This window comes from Microtus ochrogaster, linkage group LG9 (genome assembly GCF_000317375.1).
Source record: "Microtus ochrogaster isolate Prairie Vole_2 linkage group LG9, MicOch1.0, whole genome shotgun sequence".
Lineage (NCBI taxonomy): Eukaryota > Metazoa > Chordata > Mammalia > Rodentia > Cricetidae > Microtus > Microtus ochrogaster.
The window spans coordinates 17,737,160-17,759,045 of NC_022034.1; the positions used below are offsets into that span (position 1 = coordinate 17,737,160).

At 44.9% G+C, this 21,886-nt stretch overlaps 1 protein-coding gene across 1 annotated transcript in view; it reads right to left on the reverse strand.

The window, feature by feature from the left end:
* Positions 1-13,561, reverse strand: part of Iyd (iodotyrosine deiodinase) — a 15,502-nt gene extending 1,941 nt beyond the window's left edge. Inside the window, exons 1-4 of the mRNA XM_005363441.2 lie at positions 13,340-13,561; positions 8,611-8,802; positions 7,213-7,372; positions 1,919-2,075 (exon numbers count right to left, since the gene is read on the reverse strand). Coding sequence (XP_005363498.1) covers positions 1,919-2,075; positions 7,213-7,372; positions 8,611-8,802; positions 13,340-13,505 — 675 coding nt within the window. The 5' untranslated portion in view covers positions 13,506-13,561. The remainder of the gene's footprint in view (positions 1-1,918; positions 2,076-7,212; positions 7,373-8,610; positions 8,803-13,339) is intronic.
* Between the last annotated feature and the right edge of the window lie 8,325 nt (positions 13,562-21,886).

The following is a 21,886-nucleotide window of genomic DNA, read 5'->3' on the forward strand; positions in this document are numbered from 1 at the left end:
AGAGAGAGAGAGAGAGAGAGAGAGAGAGAGAGAGAATGTAACTATCCTTAAAGAATAGCAAAGAGAAGCTTAGGATCTGGTCTGTGTCTTGTGCAACAGCAGTCCAACAATACTGTCCACAGTCTAAGTTCACTGTAGTTTTCCTGACAGATGTTCTTTCCAGAATTCCAGTTACCAATCTGATGATTATTTGTTATTAATTGTCATAATAGTAACTTCTGAACCCACACATTTATAAGGATCTGGAGTGAATTACTACAAGGTCTCCTGAGGTCTTGTACACACCATGACATATCTTCATCCACAAGAGGCATGCAGTGCCTAGGGAAATGGCTCCATCAGTGAAGTACTTTCCTTGCAGGCCTGAGGACCTGGGTCCCAACCTCACAGAACCCATAACTCATAAAATAATAAAACCCGGGGCCGGTGACACATGCTGGGGAAGCACAGGCAGACGTATCCATATAAGCATACGATGCCCTCTGGGCCCCTCCCCAGCTGTTCCCCCTCCTACCCACGCTTCCCCAGTCACCTGGCCACCTTGAAGCCTGAGCCCATAGGAAGGCCAGGAGCTGCCTCTGGCTTCCTGCATGGCCATCCCATCCCATCCCATCCCATCCCATCCCATCCCATCCCATCCCATCAAGTCACTGTGCTAGGAATCAGGTTCCAGGAACACTTTTCTCTCTTCCCCCAGTCATAAACTGCCTTGGAATTCTGGGAAACTAGAAAGCAACAAGCTCTACGGGAACACTAGTCTGGCTCACCCTTTCCAGAGGCCAAGGGCACTGTGGCAAGTGGGCTGGCTCCAGGCTCACCCTGCTTCTCCCCAAACCTAAATCAACTGCAACGTTCTATGGTGGACACTGTCCCAAGACACCTTCATTCGTCTGCCTACAGGAGGAAAAGCCAAAGCCAGGCTCCTCAGGGTGGTTTGAGAAGCAGCAACAGCCTGATGTTGTAAGGCGTCAGATGCAAGCCACGTCTTTCTAAGAGATGCCGAGGAACCTCATCTGTATAAAACTGACCCTTCCTTCCAAGCAGGACCACTCTCTCTTGCAATATTGTTCATTGCGTTAATTTGTGTGTTTAGCTTTCCGTCATCCCTCCCCGGAACCCCAAGTCTCCATCAGATGAACTGTTAATACACTATCTAATCCCCAGAGTTTCCCGAAGATGGCATAGGGTTTGAGAGGCAGAGCTTAGTCCTGCTCCTTTTCACATTTCTGTTGCTCTAGGACCTCTGCAGAAAAGTTTGTAAGCATGTGGCTGTCTTCCTGAGGCAATGCAGGATAGGGAACCTCTCAAGGAAGGAGCGGAGAGCCTGGTGGTTGCTTAATTGTCACATCAGCCCAGAAAGGAGCAGTGTGCGCTGAGGGGAGTGTATCTCTGAGACTTTCTGGCTCTGCTTTCTGCTCCTGTGACTGCTCAGAGCCCTAAGCTCCATGCTATTTATGGAAGAGAGCAAACACTGCTTTTCCGACCCTGAGATATTACAAGTGAATTTCCAGGGAGAAAATCAGCCTGCAGAATCATGATGCCCACCAATCCAGGTTTCCAGGGTTTGCTGTCAATCACATTGACCTTTTCTAGGAACTCAACTTTAGATAAACAATTCTCAAATGACCCCTAATTGGAAACTTGCCTGAAACTTCCTGCTAAAGCAGTGGTTCTCAACCTGTGGGTCATAACCCCTAAAGACCATTGGAAAACACAGATATTTACATTATGATTCATAGCAGTAGCAAAATCACATTTATGAAGTAGCAACAACATAATTTTTTGGTTGGCGGTCATCATGGCATGAGGATCTGCGTTAAAGGGTCACAGTGTTAGGAACAGCGAGAACCACTGGCTAAAGCCAATCTTGGTTCCCTGTCTTCCTGGTCTACCTTGGGCATGTGGGTGGGTAACATACCTGCAGCGCAGCCAGCAGGATGCCACAGGCAATGGACACGCTGATCTCATTGTAGTAGTGGACCTTTTTCTTTCCATTTGCAGCATAACCGTGCACTTGTTTGAAAATGAGAATCAGAACAGGCGCGGTGTCCAGGTACTCCTTAATCCAATTGGTTCTGGAGGGATGCCATAGAGAGATATTCAGGAGAATATTTACTCAAATTTGGGTTGCTTTTTATTCTCTTCTTTTTTAAAAAAAACTACCCTAGTTTATCTACACATTTACTTAGTTTAAATACGCATTTACTTGCCTTTTCTATTTAAAGCTAAAAAGACTGGATTTTTAACTCTTTTTCACATTCATCTTTTTTCTATAAGGTTAATGAAGTTGAAAAATGTGTGTGTGTGTGTGTGTGTGTGTGTGTGTTAGCATTGCAAATCTTGTGAAAGGTTGAAAGAGACAGCCTGGGGTCACCAAGCTGATACTCAGCAAAATGAGGCCTGCTGGGCAGTACTAAAGAACCAGATAACAAGTGCATCCAAGTATTCCGAGCAAAGTGTTGATTTGGAAAAGAACACTGGAAGCCACAGAAACAGGAAGGAGATTTGGAGAAAGTGCCCCAGGAGGAATGAATGGATGAGTATGGCCAGTAAGGAAAGAGGATGTGGGAGGCCAGAAAACTTCCCGGAGCCAGAAGGATGGCGGGCTTGCCAGGCCATGGGTGGGCTGGTAGGTACCTGTTGATTTTGCAAAGTCTTGGCCTTCATTTGGTAGGTGATGGAGGGTTTACGCTGCATTGTTGACGAGAGCAACTTGTGATAAAATCCATTTCAGGAACGTGGATAGTGTGAGTGAGAACTACAAAGTCATCCTTGATAGAGGGGAACCATAAGCCTGGCCGGGGCCATGCCACAGGCAGGAGGGTGGTCAAAAGAGGGCCAGGCTGGGGAGAACAGAAGGAGGAGGTAAGGGTTCCAGGACAAGGAAAGGAGCAAGTGGAGGAGACAGCAGTGGTAGCACGGGGTATTAGCAGATGATGGAAGAAGAAGCCCTCGCTGGGGGAAGAGGCAGTGGCTTCTGAGAGAGCCAATGGGTATCAATGATACCTTGAAAATTTTGTCCTTCAACTCCAAACATATCTTCCTTGGTTCCCTTACTCTGGCCCCCTACATCTGTGCTGAAACTTCATTCTAGAAGAGATGGCGAAAAGAGAGCTAACTGCTTCCTGTTCCCCATGGGCTATTATGTGCAACTAATTATCAAGAGGTGGTCCCTATTCATTTTATGGTTCAGCCTAATTACATGTCACTATTTTAAACACTCCAGAAGTGTATATTCCTCTGCTGATCTCATGACATGGCTCTCAAGGGTCTTCTGGCCCATTCAGCCAGCTTAGCCCCATTGTTAGTAATTTCCCACCTCACAGAGATGGAACATTCATTGTTTAGATCAACTCTGGAGCCAGGGTAGCTGGCTGCATTCTCTCTGCTGCTTCCTTGTGTGTGGAGCCTGCTCCTGTGTTCCCACCTCACGTGTTCATCGTGGGGATGAAGCAAGTTAACGTGGAAAGTGGCTTGTACTAATACAAACATCACAATTTGAAATCTCAGAAATGCCGATATAAAAGGATCCTTTTTAGCACTGTCTGGGCTCCCTGGATTTCCAGCATTCAGAGGTCCCCATGACTCCCGCTGCTGTCCGCAGGCCATGAGCAGGCCAGCAGCTGCTCTCCATCCTGTACCAAGGGAGATGAGCACCCCCAAGAAACTGTGCCGTGTCCCAGGCTGCATTCTGCTGTGTGATTTGTACTATGCTTTTGACATTTTCATGACTTAAGATTCTGATCATATTCATAATGATCAAAATTAACGTTAAAATATTTATTTTATGTTACGGGTATGAGTGCTTTGTACGCATGTAAGCATGTATGTATGCCATGTGCATACCTGGTGCCCAGAGAAGCCAAAAGAAGACACTGGATCCCCTGGGACCAGAGTTACAGACCACTGTGAGTTGCCATGTGAGTGCCGGGAATCAAACTCAGGTCCTCTGTAAGAGCAGCAAGTGCTCTTAATCGCCTAATCCTTTTTCCAGACCTGATTAAAATTTAAAAGAAGTAAATAAAAGATGTGTAGAGTAAAGGTAAATAATACACAGTTTTAAAGGATTTGAGGATGATTATGAGCTGGTTTGCTGTTGTTTTTACTCTTTTAATCTCTGTTCTTTTCGGGGGGCACCACCCAGCTCCCAAACAAATCACACATGGAGTCTTATTTTTACCTGTGAATTCCTGGCCTTAGCTTGGCTTGTTTCTAGCTAGCTTTTCTTAGCTTATCCTGTCTATCTTTTGCCTCTGGGCTTTTACCTTTCTCTATAACTTTTCTTTCCTTCTTATTTCATGTCTGGCTGTGTGGCTGGGTGGTTGGTCCCTTTTTTCCTTGCTCCTCGATCTCTTCCCAGATTTCTCCTCCAATTTCTTCTCTCTTCCTGCCAGCCCCACCTATTCTTTCTCCTGTTTCGCTATTGGCCATTCAGCTCTTTATTAGACCAGTCAGATGTTTCAGGCTGGCACAGTAACACAGCTTCACAGAGTTAAACAAATGCAACATAAAAGAATGCAACACATCATTGCATCGTTAAAACAAATGCTCCCCAGCATAAACACATGTAACACATCTTAAAATAGTATTCTACAACACGGTTAAGCAGCTCACCTATATTCGAAGGCAAGCGGATCGCTCAAACATATTTTCCATTTACTTTATGTATCTTATCAACTGATATTTTTTGTTTAGTCTTGGTTAATTCAGTTTTATACTAATTCTTTAAGACATATGAGAGCAAATAGAAAGCTGCAAGAGCGAGTACCCCTGAAAGGAGAGTTGGTAAATTCAGGTCTGGGTAGAGGTCTCCCCAGACCTGGAACAGTAAAGTTTTTAAGGTCAGCTGGACCCACGTTACATATTGAAAATACCAGCTACGGGCTTCAAAGGCGGCTGAAAATAGTGACTTGGCACGTTGTCCACTTGCCGTTCCGTGTGTATGCCTGTGGCACATATGTATGTGGTATGTGTCTGTGTGTGAGGTGTGTACTGGTCACATGCCCATGTGCCCATGTTGAAGATCCGAGAAAAACATCCAACATTCTGCTCTATTGCTCTCCATCTGATTCCCCCGGAGACAGTCTCTCTCACTGAAGCTAGGACCAAGCTGGCAATCAGCAAGTCCCAGTAATCCTCCTGTCTCTGCCCCACTCACATAACAATGGAGTGACAGGTGTGCTCAATCATTTCTAGCTTTTTTTTAAGAACATTGTTTATATTATCATTTAAATTATGTGTGTGCATGTGTGTGTGTTGTGTGTGTGTGTGTGTGTCTGTATGTGGGTATATATAGTTAGTGCAGGTATAAAAAGCCAGCGGTGTCAGATGCCCTGGAGCTAGAGTTAAGGTAATTGTGAGTCCCTGATTTGGTTGCTGAGAATTGGGTGCAGGTCCCCCAGAAAAGCAGTACATGCTTTCAATCTCTGCGCCATCTCTCCAGCACACACTCCCATACACGGGTGCTAGGGCTGCAAACCCAGGTCCTCAGGCTTGTCTGGTAAGTGCTCCTACCTCTGAGCCACCTGCCCAGCTCCCATTGGCACCCATCATTTTTAACTACGATGTCTTTCATTGCCTAATATGCATCTACTGCAATTCTGGACACAAGAGGCTTTTAAATGAGGATAATGAGAGACTTTTAAACCTGGGCTCCTTGAACGCCTGTGTGTGTGTGTGTGTGTGTGTGTGTGTGTGTGTGTATTTGTGTGTGTGTGTGTGTATCTGTGTCTGTGTGCAAGTATGTCCCTATGTACATATTGTAGGTTAAGTGACTCTGTAACTGAATTGTATTCTCCAGAGGTACTTTATTTGATTATAGATTTATAAACAAAAAAGCCTATAAAATCAGAAGAAAAGTAAGCATAGTGAAAATGCTGAGTGGTGCGGCTGTTTTAGATACATGGAAGGTGTATATAATGGCAATGGGTGCAGAGGAGAGGACAGTTCTGTGTCGGTGATGGGAAGCGAGAGGGGTGACAGTTTCTCAAGTGTCCAGCTAGTTTAGTAGTTCACTAAGGGCAGACCTCAAACTGACTTTTACTCAGCCATTTCTTCCCAGGAATAGACAGTAAGGATTATAGCTTCATTGTTAGTACTCCACATCTATCTGAGAGCATGGTATGAAGTAATGTTCTCCATGACACATGAGTTCTGATACAGTATAAACATCCTAGAGAAAATTGTCCCCCTCGGGATAACATGGCAGAGGGTTCTAGATCTTCTCGCCCTTGCTCTCGCTCCTGGGCTAGAAGTCCTACCTTGTCTCCATGCTTGTGACCCCACTGTTCTTCTCAGGCCCATCACTGTGGAGTGTCAGATGGGCGATAAAGAACCTGTCACAGAAGGCCCACCTCAGGGAGACAGAGGTATTGGGCCTCTCTGTGCTCCGAGAGCTAAGCACTTGGGCTTGCCTCCTTTAGAACCTTCTGAGAGGTGAGAGCCAGTACCCACCTACCTTGACCCCCATCACCCTATTTCCTCTCTGTTTTCTTTTGCAGGGAACCTACAGTACCCATGTCTATTTGATGGCTCAGATCTATTAAGCTTGTCCTTAGTTAAAACAAAACTCAATTTTCTCCATTCAAGATCTTAAAAAGCGTGTCGCAATATTATGTTCTAGACTGGTGGAAAGTGAAGTGATTCATCAGTTTTAGCCAAGAAGTGATTATTTCTGGGCTGGAGAGATGACTGAGCAGTTAAGAGCACTTTATGCTGTTCCAGGGGACCCATGCTCAGGTTCCTGCAACCACATCAGGCAGCTGTTAAGAGCTTGTAACTCCAGCTCCAGGGGATCCAATACCTCTGACTTCTATGGGAACTTGCACATACATACCCACCCCCGACATACACATTATGATATTATTCATAATTTAAAATATAAAATAAATCTTTCAACATTTTAAAAATAATGAAAAGCAGCAATGATTTGGGTCAGTGCCTTTGCAGAAGCCAGTTCTTACTTTTCACAACCACTTCAAAATAAAGTGAGAAAAAAAAAACAAAATAGAAACAGGGTGAGACTTGACCCATGCAGCCTGCGTACATGGATTCAAATATCACACTGAGCCATACTAATATAAGCGGCTTATACATCATCAAAATAAAATAAGTAATAAAAATAACGTTGAATCCCACAAACCCAGGGCCTACCATGGTAATTTCGTCCTTTGACAGTCAAAGACAAGCCTCCCTAGTTCATCAGCTCTGTACCTCAGTTTCTTCAGGTCTGTGACCCACCGGTCTCCCATCCTCCTCATGTAGTTCATCTCTTCCTCCTCCTCGATGATTTCTCGGATCTGATGCTTCACATCTGGGTCCTTCACCACCACAAAGGTCCAGGGCTCGGTGTGGGCCCCACTTGGCGCGGTTCCTGTTGCCCGTCACATTAAAATCAACGTAAGACTGAAGAGGAGCGGAAAGTTGCTTGTTAAGAGGTAGCACAATAGCAGGTGTTGTGGTGATGCGTGCCTGGAATCCCATCCAGCACTAGGGAGGCTGAGGCAGGAGGATCACAGGCATAAGTAAGGACGACGTGATAAAGCTCCAAAGCAGTGATTCTCAACCTGTGGGTTGAGAACCACACAGGGGTCCAACTATCAGATGTCCTGCGTGTCAGACATTTACATTTCAATTAGCAACAGTAACAAAATTGCAGTTATGAATAGCAATGAAAATAATGTCATAGTTGGGGGTCATCACAACACGAAGAATTGTATTAAAGGGTCACAGCTTAGGAAGGTTGAGAAGCACTGCCATAGAAGGAGGAAGAAGAGAAGAGAAATTTACCTTAAACACACACACACACACACACACACACACACACACACACACACATATGCACACCCTCACAAGGTTGGGGTAATTTGTTGCCACTTAGGTTAAGGGTACAACTATCCAAGGCATTTGTATTCTTAGCTGAAACAAAATGTTCTTGACGCATTTTGGGTTAGAGCTGGGTCTCAGTGGGTATGTGACAAGCTCCACACAGGAGCTTAAATGTGGCTTAGACAGAGCAGGACCATAGCAAGGACAGTCACAGAGGAGTGCGGAGCAGCACAGTTCCTAGCTTCCCCGTCAGCGGAGACAGGAATTTACATTTCAGTGACTTGATCTTGCTTCAGTTCACTTTGCAAATCCACATAAGGAAATCTTGCTACTTTATTAGCTCGACCAATTACTGTACCTGAATGTCAGGAAAGTTTTTTCCTGGAAGATAAACATGTAAATGTGAATTGAGTGTAGAAGAGGGTCCTGTTTCAACGAGGGGAGAGAGATTTCTCCTGCACTGTGCACTAACCTATTCAGAATATTTAGTTTTAAACAGAAGTTCACACAATGTATCGACTTCACAAGTTGTAAACTGTCATCACATCTTTTACACACACACACACACACACACACAAACACATACACACACACACACAAAGAGTTAAAATGTAGCAAGTAAAAAAATCACTGGCCATCACGAACAGTGGGAAAGCCTTCATAAATAAACAAACGACTCCAGCCCTCCAGCCGTCTGCATGTTTGGACTTCAGTGCTGTTCCAACGCTCTCACAGCTTCGGGGGAGTTGATGTTCTCCAAGCCTCAGCACCCAAATTACCAACCTGCTGCCCTGATGACGTTCTCAATGACCTCCATTGGGACTTGCTCGCTGCTGAGGAACCTGACAGAGCGTCTCTTATTGAGAAGTTCGTAGAACTCCTGGGATCTCGTCTTCATTTCCTGCTCTGGGTACCGGGTGTGAGAGAATGGGATGTGCTCCACACTCTCCTCTGACTCCTGCCATTCATCAGCATCTGCGAATAGGAGACAGAAGCACAGCCAATTCAGCTACCTCCCTGGTCACAAGGTCACTGTAGGGAAGGGAATGAAGGTCCAGGAGAGTCGATGTCAAAATAGCCAACCCAAGTTTGTAAGAAGGAAAATAAAGATCTGTAGAAGTTTCACCACTAATCGTGATCATCCTTCAAATTCTAGGCCTGTTAACAATCAATGTAAAGGAGAGTTTTGCCTACAAAAAAAATAACAAATGGAAGTTTCTGTTAAATGGTAGAGTAGGTTATTGGATGCAATCTCCTATTCAAGTTACCAAATAAGGTAGTTTTGTCTTTGCAAAGCATTAGGCTGAGAACATAGTAAGACATTCCAAAGCCAAAAATGAAGGGAAAATAGGAACCTAGAGAGGCAAGTGCAGAGACCTGTTTTTCCTGCTTGCGTCTGCCAATCTCTACAAGTCCAGTTTCCAGTTTCTGATCCTCAGGCAGGAAGGACAATCAAAATCAAAGCCCACACCATACACACAGTCAGAAGTTGAATCAGTTCAGAGCCTCAGGTTACATCCCTTGGCAAAGTGTGGATTACAAACAAGTCATCTTTCAGGAGCCTATGACATTTTTGGTGTGTCCTTCCTCTAACTTAGTGTTTCTTCTTGAAAGCACCCCAGTTGTCTAGCAGAAGCAAATGACAATATGTAAAGAATTTTAGGAAAAAAACCTCAATAATTCAACAATGCAATCCTGCACACGGGGGAACAGAATATCTTAAGTAAAAATTAGTAACCTCAGTGTTTGACAAGGACAGGTGCCTCAATGCTCTAGAACTCACAGGCTCAAAAGAGCAAACAGCTAGGACACCACGCTTAGAGAAGGAAACAGGACAGGCTTATATGAATCTCTACAGTATTCATATAAGGAAGAAAAAAAGTTAACATAGCAGAGATGAAAAACAGAACTTCTGAAAAATGATAGAATTATTTAGATTAAATTGTCCAAATAAAAGATAAGCAGATAGTAGTCAGAAAAAAAAATCTAGGGCAAAGAGCAAAAGACAGAAAACACAGAAGAAAGAGCAAGAGAAACCAGAGCCAGTTTACTTAGGACCCTGAAGAAAAGCAAAGAAAGAAATGAATGTCAGTTATAGTGGCTTCGGTAGGGGAGGAAGAAAGTTGTAAAGGAAACAGGTAAGAGAGAATACCAAAAGACCAGCTTATAAAGTGCTTATAAAGTGTACTTAAAGGCCTTTAGGGTCCAATCCCACAGTCACACAGGATGGGAGGAGAGAACCAGCTCCTCAGCTTGTCTTCTGACTTACATACATGTACACACGCAGACAAAATCAGTAGCAAGACTACAGTTATAAATTTAACTTTGTGGTTGAGGGCTCACTGTAACATGAGGAACTGTATTAAAGGGTCTCAGCATTAGGAACATTGAGAACCATTGAGTTAGGAGGAAGTAAGTGTGATGGAGAGTTATCACATGTACCTAGATGTCAATCATCACACGTACCTAGCTATCTGTCAACATGTGCACCTAGCTATCAATCACCACATATACCTAGATGTCAATCATCACATATACCTAGCTATCAATCATTGTATATACTTTGCTATCAATCAGTTCTAAACAACGCAGAGCATTGCCAGGTGTCCATATACACTTTCCGCGTGATTCGGAAAGCCTTGTGGTGAGGAAGCTGCAGAGGAGCATATGCAAGGAATGCTCCCTTGATTGCATGAATGACATTACCAACCCTTAAGGCCCAGTCATATTTGCATAAGCTATAGGCAGCCAGGAGAATAGGTGGCTTCCAAGGCCTAGGTACCACCATGAAGCAAGGAGCTGCATGAGGCTTCCCATTGCTAGCCGTTATCTCTGATCAAGACAAACAAAGAGACCTCATCACATTGCAATGGGTTTGTCCTGAGTGACTTTCCTGTGCGCTGTGGGGCATATCCTGCATTCTCTTCTGGGGAAGAAGATCCCCCAGTCTGTCTGGGGAATGGGGACAGAGAGGGTCCAGCCTATGAGCTCAGCAATTTTCTGCAGAGACCACAGTGGAGAGCTAACAGGGACCTCTGAAAACAAACAGTGCCACTTCTTTCTGCTCTTTAACTCCTGACTGCTCCCAGGAATGTGGCCTTGGAAGGGAAGGAAAAAAAAACTCTGAAATTCTGTTTTCATGCCTCCTTTGTTTGAGGCTTCTCTGTGTGAGTGGCTACCCAGCAAAGAGCCCTATGCCTGGATCCTGGAGAAAGACTGCCAGAGTCCTACCAGCCTAGGTGGGTGGTACCCTGCTAGAGCCGTAGTCTGCTATGATGGGGATAATGGTAATGCCTACCTCATTGTAGTACCGTGAAGATGAAGTGGCCCACTCCAGAACCAGCTGGATCCGTTCTGCTATGTGAGAGTGCTGTGGTTCCCAAGTCTCTTTGCTCATGCCTTGTGCTTTCTCCCATACATCTCTCCACCACATCCCTCTCACCTTTGGGTGTCTCCCAAGCTCTGCCTTCAGCCTTGTCTCCCACAGGACCCATTTGGTGAAGTCATTAGTTCCCCACGCTCTGAGCGCCACCTTAAACTAGTGCCATTCTGGCCAGAATCTCTTACCTAACAGCACAGCTATCTTAAATCCAGCGCATCTTTATATCACCCCCCTAAACTGGATCCTTCTCTCTTGTCCATTGATAGCACAGCCTTAACCACTCCCTCTGTCTTCTGTGACAATCTAAAACAAGATGCTCTTCACTGTAACTCGGGCATCCAAGGCTCTCCCATCATACCACCATTCTCAATGAAAGCTTAGAACAAGCATTCGTGTTAAGGGAAGTGCTTCCCAAGTGGGACCAGACAGTCCCCTATTTACATTGTCCGATTTAGAAGGTTTTAACTTTACCGTGTCACAAGAACACACCCATACAACCCATCCTGAAGTTCACTTTCAGTGGAGCATTCGACAAACCTCATGAGACTCGGTGTTTGCTTGCAAGAAAGATGCTGTATTAGATGGTTTGTCTCATGCTAAGCTCACTGCACATGCTCACTGGTGGCTGGCTAAGCAGTCACATTTGCCTGGCTAGGTGCATCTATTGCATTTTCAATCCACAATATTCTTAACTTGCCACAGGCTTCTCAGGACGTAACACCATTGCACATCAATGCATGTCTGTGTAGCTGGTACTCTGAGCAGCGTAACCTTCAGGATATGACACTAAGAGATAGTCCTCTTGAGAAACTCTCTGACTTGATTCTAATGCAGGCGCGCGCACGCGCACACACACACACACACACACACACACACACACACACACACACCCCAGACAGCCTCTGGGAAGCGAAGACTCACTGAAAATTAAACAGCTTCTTCTAAATAGAATCTATTTCTCACACCCAGCTCAGGCAACATGTCCCAAATGTACTGTGGAATAACCCTCTGTAGACTGGAGAAGTGCTACTTTCATTGCTAACAAAGAACCAATAAGCCAGCAGCCAGCCAGGAGGAGATGAGATGGCAGAGCCAAATGAGAGGACTCTTGGAAGAAGAAAGGTAGAGTCAGAAGGGGTCTTGAGGAGACAAGGCTCTAAGCAAGATGAAAACTCCATGCTGATAAAAAGTACCACCACGTGGTAGAGGGTAGAAATATGTGTTAGTTTAAGTTGAAGGGGAGCAGTTAACAATAAGCCTAAGCTACTGATTGGGCATTTATAAGTAAAATTAAGTCTCTATGTGGTTAATTTTGGAGCTGGCTAGCAGGACAAAAGCGGCTGGCAGGACAGGAAACTTGGTCTACACAATGCAGACTGCTCAAGACTCTTGTGAGAGACCCCTTCCCTCTCTGACTCTTTGAGCTCTTCTCTCTAGGGCCAGCATAGCCATCTCTCTCTTCCCCACCTTCATACCTGCACATCTTCCCATCTTCTTGGAATCTCTCCCAAGCATTAGACCATAGGTGTAGGCTTGCTGTTTCTCCTCTGACATACTCTCCTGCTCCAGCATCCCCTGCTGCTCACACCTCTTAATCCTCGGGGTCAACTTTGTCCTTTCCCAAAGTCCAACAGGCCCCCAAGCCTTCCCGAAACACCTTGTCCTAATTCCCCAGTGTTTGTCACTAGCCTTGTTTCATCTCATTCCCTGAACTGGACCTTTACCTTGCTAAGCACAGAGGCTGCTCCTCTTGTCTCTAACCTACAGGCCTGGCACGAGAAAAACTAGCTAATCCCTAGACATGCCACTTTCTCAGTTTTACCATTCCTAATCAAAACCTGGCTACGCCCACTGCCACCCTATACAGTAGTCCCCCACTCCGCCCCAAGAAAGAGACTGTGTTTGCCAGAGGAGGCTCTGAGCTGGGAGAGACCCAAGCCTCCATGGCTTACGACTGAGTAGGGGCTGGTACCGGCAAGTGACCGGAGAGAGGACCCGTGTTTGTCACGTATCATTCTGCTTTCACGGGAGTGATGGTTTGACCACGTGACTTGCTTTCCACTGCCTGGCATCAGTTTACACGTCATAAGGACACGCAGGGGGAAACCCTGTCCTGCAATGGGTTGTTACCTGTTTCCACTTGAAGGAGGTCTGTGCTGTCTTTCAAGTCTTCATCTGCCCAGGGGCGAGCTTGAGCCTCCTCCTTCTTACTCTCCGGGCTCCTATCGGCGTTTTTAAAGACCCACACAATCAAGATGCAGACAACCGCTACCAGCACCGGAGTGAGGAGAAACATGGTCTGCAGTCTGACCCGGAAGGTCAGCACACTCCCACACTGGCGTTTATACAAACAGAGACGGAAGCAGAGAATGCTGGGAGTAGAAGCAAGAAGAGGGAGGTGTGCCAGGAAAGGAGCAAAGTACGCACTCTCAAACTCCGTGCCGACTTTGCAGAGGAGCAAAGATCACAGTCTTGTGCATGCAGGTTTGGTCCTGCTCCAATACATGCATTTCTCAAACTTGTGCACTTGCTCAGTCTAGTCTCAGATGTTAATCACCATGGGGTACGTTAAACGCTATAATGTGCTAGATCTTCCTGGGAGTGGATAGAAAGGCATTTGACCTTTCTCCTATTTAACTTTGCTCTGAGAGTGTCTCCAATCTGCCTGAAGCTAGGAAGTGCCCAGAGAGCTCACCTTTAAAAGAACAGATTTATAAATATAGATTCTGGTGTCCTAAAAGAAAACATCTAGAAAGAGACTTGTCTAAGTGCATTTTCAGCTTCCTGTGTAAGAGGCACTACCCTGAGATTGTATTTGTTTTCAGTAGTTACCATGCCAACATATGCAACAGAAAAGAAAGGCTCATGTTTTATGTTAGAGAAAAAAAATTAATCTAGAAAAAGTGATGCAAAAAGCCAAAAATGACTCTAAGTTTGAAATGTTTGGGGGCCTTTTCGTTTGTTTTGTTTTTATGCTTTTGTTTTGGTCTTAGTTTTTATCTTTGCCCATGTCTTTGCTGTTCAGGCTGCAATAACAGTTGATTGGGTGACTTAAATAACAAAACCGTGCGTCTTACCATTCTAGAGATTGGGAAGTCCAAGCCCCAGCTACCAGCACACTTGCTTCTTCCTGGCTTGTATATGGCTGACTTTTCCCGTTGTCCTTACAGCTGGGAGCGGGGAGAAGGCAGAGGAGAGAGGCGACTGTTCCACATTGAAAGTTTACCGTGTGGTCTCTGCATACTCCACACACTAAATCACAGAGGCTTCACAAAGTCCTCGTGCAATAGATCCCACTATTGCCCCCATTTTCACTCAAAAGAATGAGGCACAAGCAGACCAGATAACTGCCGACGGCTACTAGAAGTTAAATGGGCTATAAATAGTCCCTGTCTATTCGCCAAAAGGAACCCACACTGTGTCCTTCTGTAGAGTGGACTAGAACTCTTAGTTCAGAGCCTGCAGTGTTGAACCTGCCTGGGTCTGGGTGGGAAGTTGGAGATATCTGTTGTGGAATACTATTTTAACTAGGCAAAGACGTGCTACATTTGTTTCTGCTGCCTTTGCCAACTGTGGACAGGTATGTTACATTTGTCTATGCTGCATCTGTTTCACTACGTCAAGCATTTGTTTCACTTTGCCTGCCTAAGGGACCTGATGAGTCTAATAAAAAGCTGAACAGTCAATAGCTGGGAAGTAGAGAAGTAGGTGGGGCTGGCGGACAGAGAGAATGCATGGGAGGAGAGAGAAGAAGGAAGAATGAAGAGAACAAGGGAGAAAGAGAGAGACAAGCCCAAGGTGAGAAGCCAGCCAGCCACCAGCCAGCCACCAGCCAGCCACCAGCCAGCCACCAGCCAGCCACCAGCCAGCCAGACATGGAACAAAACATACAGAAAGAAAGAAAAGTAAAAGAACCCAAGGCAAAATGTAGATGAAGAGAAACAAGAACTTAAGTTAAAAGAGCTAGGGAGACAACCATAAGATAAGGCTGAGCATTCATAACTAATACTAAGTCTCCGTGTCATGACTGGGGAGCTGGTGGATGGTCCAAAAGAAAGCCTGCTGCAGACATGGGTGTTCTGGGTTAGTATAGGAGGCACTGTTACCTGACTACCCAGATGCATGCTCCTCTGGGCGTTACAGAAAAGGTTTAAAATATGCACATCCAAGGGGCAAGAAGCTTGGCAGCTGTATCAGCAGGAGCCTGGGTAGAGCAGAATGGAGACCAGTCAAGGCAGAAAACGGCCTCCAGAGGGAAGAAACTGGGACTCTAGAGTTTGGAACCCATTTTCCTTCCTGCCCTGGCTCACCTGCAGGTCTCAGGGAAGTGGGGGTCTGCCCCCACTATCCATCCCTTGTCCTGTGAATTCTTTCAATTCTCACCTGAGCTGGGCCCAGCCCTCTAAATCCAGTGCCTTCTCAGTGGCCAGGCTTCCGGCTTGTAATAGTGTCAGTACAGGACAAAGCTTCAGGTCACCTCTGCATCACACACTCACACCGGAATAATGGGACTTCCCTCGAGGAACAGAGCCTGTGGGTCAAAGGGCACCATGTGACTAATCTGGGGAACCTCTTTACTCGCAATACCTCTAAAGAGTGGTTCCCAACCTTCCTAATGCTGCTACCCTTTAATACAGTTCCTCATGCTGTGATGAACCCCCCAACCATAAACTTATTTTTGTTGCTACTTCATAACTGTAATTCCGCTACTGCTATGAATTGTAATGTAATTCTCTGTGTTTTCTGATGGTCTGAGGTGAACCCTATGAAAGGATCATTCTATCCTCAAAGAGGTCACGACCAACAGGTTGAGAACCACTACCTTCCTTAGTGTCTATCTGTCCTTTGTCCTTAGCCAGTGAAGGAAAGGGGAGGAGTGCTGAAGGAAGGTACAGGATATGGCACTAGGTGTTTCCACGCCACCCACCACTGCTCTTCATCACTGCATTCTGATCATCGGTTTTAATTAATCGCTTGGCGGCCTGCAGCCACCTTGCTGACCACACCAGGAATAGTATTATTCTAGAAGACACCCCCTGAAACGAATACAGTGCTGATGTTAAATCTAGGACATCTGTCTGTGTTCCTGCCTGCTAAAGTTCCCAGTGTGTGTTTGCAGAAGGCAAAGGAGGGCAACAGGGGACTCTCTAGGAAGACGCTGCCCAGTGGCATTGAATGAGCCAACAGAGTTCACAGAAGCAAACTGTGATCTTGGTTAAGATCCAGTGTTCCCCAGTGACTTCAAAGGCAACTGTTCAAGGAGAAGTCGGAAACGGGTGAGCTAAACCCTGCAATCTGATCTCAGGTCAAATATGATGTCAGGGAGACACAGGGAACTTACAAGAACATTTAGATGAGTTAGTCAGCCTCGTCTATACAGTCACCTTCACTAATGCTGTCCCATGCGAGCACATGTCCCGACCTGACTCTCACTGGGCTGCCTTGTACCGACACCCATTGCGTCTTGTGCCAATGAATGCTTCAGTTAGGCCTTCCTCTGCCTGCATCAACCATCGAGTCTGCAGAAGGAGACACTTGCAATGAAAGAACTCCACTCTCCAAAAGGAAACCGAAAATGAAGAGCCATGTCCCGGGGGCCTTCACAGAAGAAAAGGTAGACCAGGGGGTTCCAAAGTGAGACCTTTGGCCACTAACAGTAGTATCCCTTGGGGGGGGGGGCTGTTAGATATTCTATTTTTAGGCCTTCTCCTAGGCCCACTGACACAAAGACCCCAGGGCAAGGGTTAGCAGTCTGATTTTCACAAGCCCTCCAAACAATTCTAGTGATGGCTAAAGTTTGGGAAAGCCTGGGCTAGAGGGGAGACACTCAGCACTGACGTTACCTCAAGTTCAGATTCTCCAGACCAAAGCTTCACCCATCTCCCCTCAACCCATTGTCCAGAGAAGCAGAGTATTCTCCCACTGAATGCTACTTGAACCGTTTTCCTACCACCCCTCTCAGCCATACGCAGCATCTTACAGACAACAAAATACCAGGCATCAATTCCAGGTCCTAAGAAGGAAAATTGGTTTTCTTAAATTACCTTAAGATGACAGACCAGGTGCCACCCAAGGCTGTGGTTGAGAAAGCAAATGGTGCCCTCTCCTGTAGCTTTCCCATAAACACTTACAGTTCAGATAACAGAAGACAGGGGTCTCACCTGCGTGGGATCCCACCATCGAGTGACAGTGACAGTGTCAGACACTGGGGATGATACGGTGCTAATCAAAGCTTACATCTTCCCTCTCCAAGCAAAGCACACATTCAGATCTACACTCAGTCTGCCTCCTTACGTTCTCCACAAGGGGAAAAGTGTGAGATTTCACTGGCTTGATGTATTGTTTAACCCAGTGGGCATGTAGATGTGCCAGTTCTGGGAGCCCCCAAGGACACTCCCGCCTATAAACAACTCTCAGGAAAGAAGCATAGAAGTCGTGGGGCTCAGAGAGTGGGGACTATGAAAGCATGCACCCATCCATCACGACTGTCTTTGCTCCTAGGGAATAATTCTGAGGCTGGAGGAGTCCCTAGGGACTCCCCTCACTTGAGCAGTATCCAAACAGCACTCGTTAAGGCCCAAGCTGGGCCAGTAAGAAAATTCGTGGTAATTCTCCAATCTGCATGACATCATCTTTAGAAACTGGTGTTCTTCTTGGAAAGCATTCAGCCATGGGTGAAATGGCAAGATAAAGGAAACAGCAGCTTTGCTTGGTGTGTTGTAACAATATTTACTGATAGTATCTAATTAATTAGTAACTAATGCTGTCCTGAGATCTTTTCCTTGGTGACCCTGGCTTCATGGTGGAAAACCTTTCCACAACATCTCAAGTCTTCTTCCACTGAGACCTTGGCTTCCCAGTCCATTCTCCCACCCACCCGTGCTCACTGCATATCAAAGGAGGGAAGGTTCATGGGTGGCTCCCAGGGCCTGGCAGCATCCTCTTGTTCTTTGTTTGCTCAAATGATAAGCTTATCAGAGCAGAGAGGGGTTGGAGAGGCTTGGGTCTGTGGTGATGGGAGCAGAATGAGACTTTGTTGGAAGGAAGACATAGGATCTTGATCTGCTGCAAGTCTATGTGCTTTCTACAGCGGACTTTCACCAGTAATGAAGCCAATATTTTGGTTTGAACTGGGTAACCCCTGGGTCTGTGTCAGAACTCCAAAGAGCAGAGAAAGGGGCATGGAGTCCCCTGAGGCAGACACAATCACTGTTCTTATTTTGTAGAAGAAATCAAACGTTGAAAGATGAGCAGCGTCTCTGTGTGTCTTCATCACAGAGCACCACGCTTACCCTGGACACTGACGATGTAAGGAGCATCATCCCAAGCTCCCAGTGTGAGGCCTCTTAACCATACTCTGGTGTTTATTTGGAGGGATGCCTCAGGAAGGGAGCTTCTGTGTGATGGGCGAACAAATGTTCACCTTTGCAAAATAAACAAGTTTCCAAAAATATTAATAATTGCTTTTTGGTCCTATTAGTGTTTTATTCAACCTTAAGAAAAACTCATTTTCTCATCAAAGATAGCAAGGAAGACCTCATTTAGAGCACTGCTCCATCCAAAGCACGAGAAAGGAATTGGCTTCAGAACCAAACAGAACAAGGACGAGTAGGGATTAGTAACCAAGGGAGATGGGTGGGGGTCTGGGGAGGAAGAGTGACTATGGAAACATCAAAGCCAAGTGATTTTTTTTTTAAAGATTTATTTTTTATGTACATTTGTGTTTTATTTGCATATATGTCTGTGGGAGGTTGCCAGACCCCCTAGAACTGGAGTTATAGATAGTTTGAGCTGCCATGTGGGTGCTGGGAATTGAACTAGCTCTTAACCAGTCAATGCTCTTAACCACTGAGCCATCTCTCCATCCCCAAACTCATGGGATTCTTGTTTGACCAGCATAACAGACTTTCAGCAAAAGCAGGCCTGGGTGATAAGAAATTAAAATTTGGGTATGCGCAATTTGATTATGTATTGAGACTGGGGAATTTTTATCAGAACTGACTCACCAGGAATCTTGCCCAAACTGGACTAGACAAGCTGATGAAGCCTGTATTAAGTTTGTTCAAGGAGAGTTTTGTCTGTCACTTTCTGCTACTTTCCATGTCATCAATAAGTGTCATTGTTCTCACAGGAGACAGAGTAGCCTGTACTTGTCTGGATAAGTGAGTCTCCCTGGGTCAAGGAGAACCCTCAAGAAGAAACTGGGGTGGAACTCTCTTGCAAGCACCTGACTAAGGAGACTGCCTTGTGGGGGGTGAACCCCAGTAGTAATGGCCAATGGGGTACCTATGAGAGCAGAACCTGAAGGAGTCAGAAGGGAACGCAAAACCAGTGTTCATGGCTCCTGGCCAAGACAGACTTTTTTTTGAATGTCAAAGTAATGGAAGAAGTCAGAAGAGGAGCATTTCATAACTGATCGCACAGCAATCAAGCACTGTCTGCTGCTGTATGTTCCACCCTGAGCACACCCAGCCTCGGAAGCTAAGTATGGCTGGACCCGGCTTAGTACTTAGTTGGATGGGAGATATTCAAAACACCTATTATAAAAATGGTGAGTATAGAATTTCAAAACAGACCATAATGATCATCATAAACATGACAGAGAAAATATGTTTTCTGTTTTTGAAGTTGCTACAAATATAATAGGCAAAAATCTTTGCCAGCTATATGTGTGACAGTAGATTATTATCTAAAACATAAAGAACACAAAAATTAAAACATTAAACAAAATCACCCAAACGATAAATGGACAAATGAGTTGAGCAATTCTCCAAAGAACTACAGATGATCACAAAAAAATTTCACCATGAGAGAAACAAATGAAACCACACTGAAATCCTATCTCATCTCAGCCAGAGGAACTGCCATATCATCGAGAAAATAAACTGTAAAGTTGTGTTGAGAATGTGGGCAATGTCGACCCCATGTGTAGGTCCTGGTATGTATGCAGCCACTGTAGAATTGAGTGTGGAAGTTTCTCAATAAAACTAAACCAGAGCTACTATATGGTACAAACATGCCCTTGCTGGGGACACTTGTGGGGAAGCTAAGTCAGTCCATGATGAGGATGACCACGTGGATGTTCATCCACGTAATAGCTAAGGTATGAGATCCACTTGGACACCCATATGTCAGCAGATGGACAGAGAGACAGACAGATAGAGTGAAGGATGGGTGGAGGGCACACAGATAAATAAATGGCATATGAACACAATGTTGTTTGACTCAGCTATAAACAGAAACAAAAAATTGTCTGGAGGTGGGGGTTCCTTGGACTTCCCACAGGACAGGGAACCCTGATTGCTTTTCGGGCTGAGGGGGGGGGACTTAATTGGGGAAGGGGGAGGGAAATGGGAGGCGGTGGCGGGGAAGAGACAGAAATCTTTAATAAATAAATAAATTAAAAAAATTAAAAACAGAAAAATATTTAAAAAATCATAAAAAAAATTTAAAAGCTGAAAATGTGTTTCTAGTAAGAATTCCATTGGTGGCATGCCAGGGGTTGTAACTGTTTATAAAGAGAATCAGGTAATGATGAGTTACCTTTTTGCTGCCGTGACAAAATATCTGATCAAAGAAGAAGAGGTTTGCTTTTAGCTCATGACTTTACAGAAAAGAGTCCACAAGGCTGGGGAAGGTATGGAGGAGTGGCTTCCTCCCAGGGTAATGTAAACTTGAATCCCAGCTTGCTCACGTGTTGGAGGCTCAGAAATCAGAGATCCTCAGGCTGGAATCAGAGATAAACATAACCTTCAAGGGCCACTCCCTGCCACCCACTTCTGCTAGGTAGGTTACTGGACCAAAGATTCCTCAGCATCCCAAAAGAGAGCCACAAGTAATGATCAAGTGTTCAAACACAGAATCCTTTTGAGGACATTCAAGATTCAAAGCATAATATTGATTGTCCCCTCTGGATAACAGCAACTGGGTTTCCATCTAATTGACCATCCCATTGTGGTATGACCTTGAGAAAACTACTTAACCTGTTTGTGCCTACATTTCCTCCTTTATAAAATATAGGCAGTAATGTTCTTTTGTACCAAAGCTTTTCTTTTAGGCCACCAATCAGCTTCCAAATCATGACATGGAGAGTTATTAATCATGAATGTTCAGCCGTATCTTAGCTCTTATTTTAATCTGTTTCTCTTTTTCTATGTTTTACCCAGGGATTTTTATCTAAGCAAATATAACACATCTTTATATAGTTAAATATTCCATAATAGACTGTAGACAAAGAAATTGTGGAGTAGCTATGTTAATATATATCTATGTATATAATATATTATATAATATATAAAATATACTATACTATATATGTGTGTATACATATACGTACACACAGATTATATAGTAGGGGATGGAGAGATGGTTCAACGAATAGGCTGCTTATCTTTCAGAGGAGCTGGGTTCAGTTCCCAGAACCTACATGGGGCTCACAACTGCCTGCAGCTCCCATTCCAGGGAATTTGATGCTGTTTTCTGAATCACTTGAACACCTACCTACACGTGTGTGGCACACAGAAATTCACATGAGTGCAAGCACATAAATAAGTAATAAAATCCAGGCAATAAACATAGATAAATAAGACACACACACACACACACACACACACACACACAGTATATAATATATAAAAGAAACCCTGCAACCTTATCACCCCACAGCAGTTCTTATTG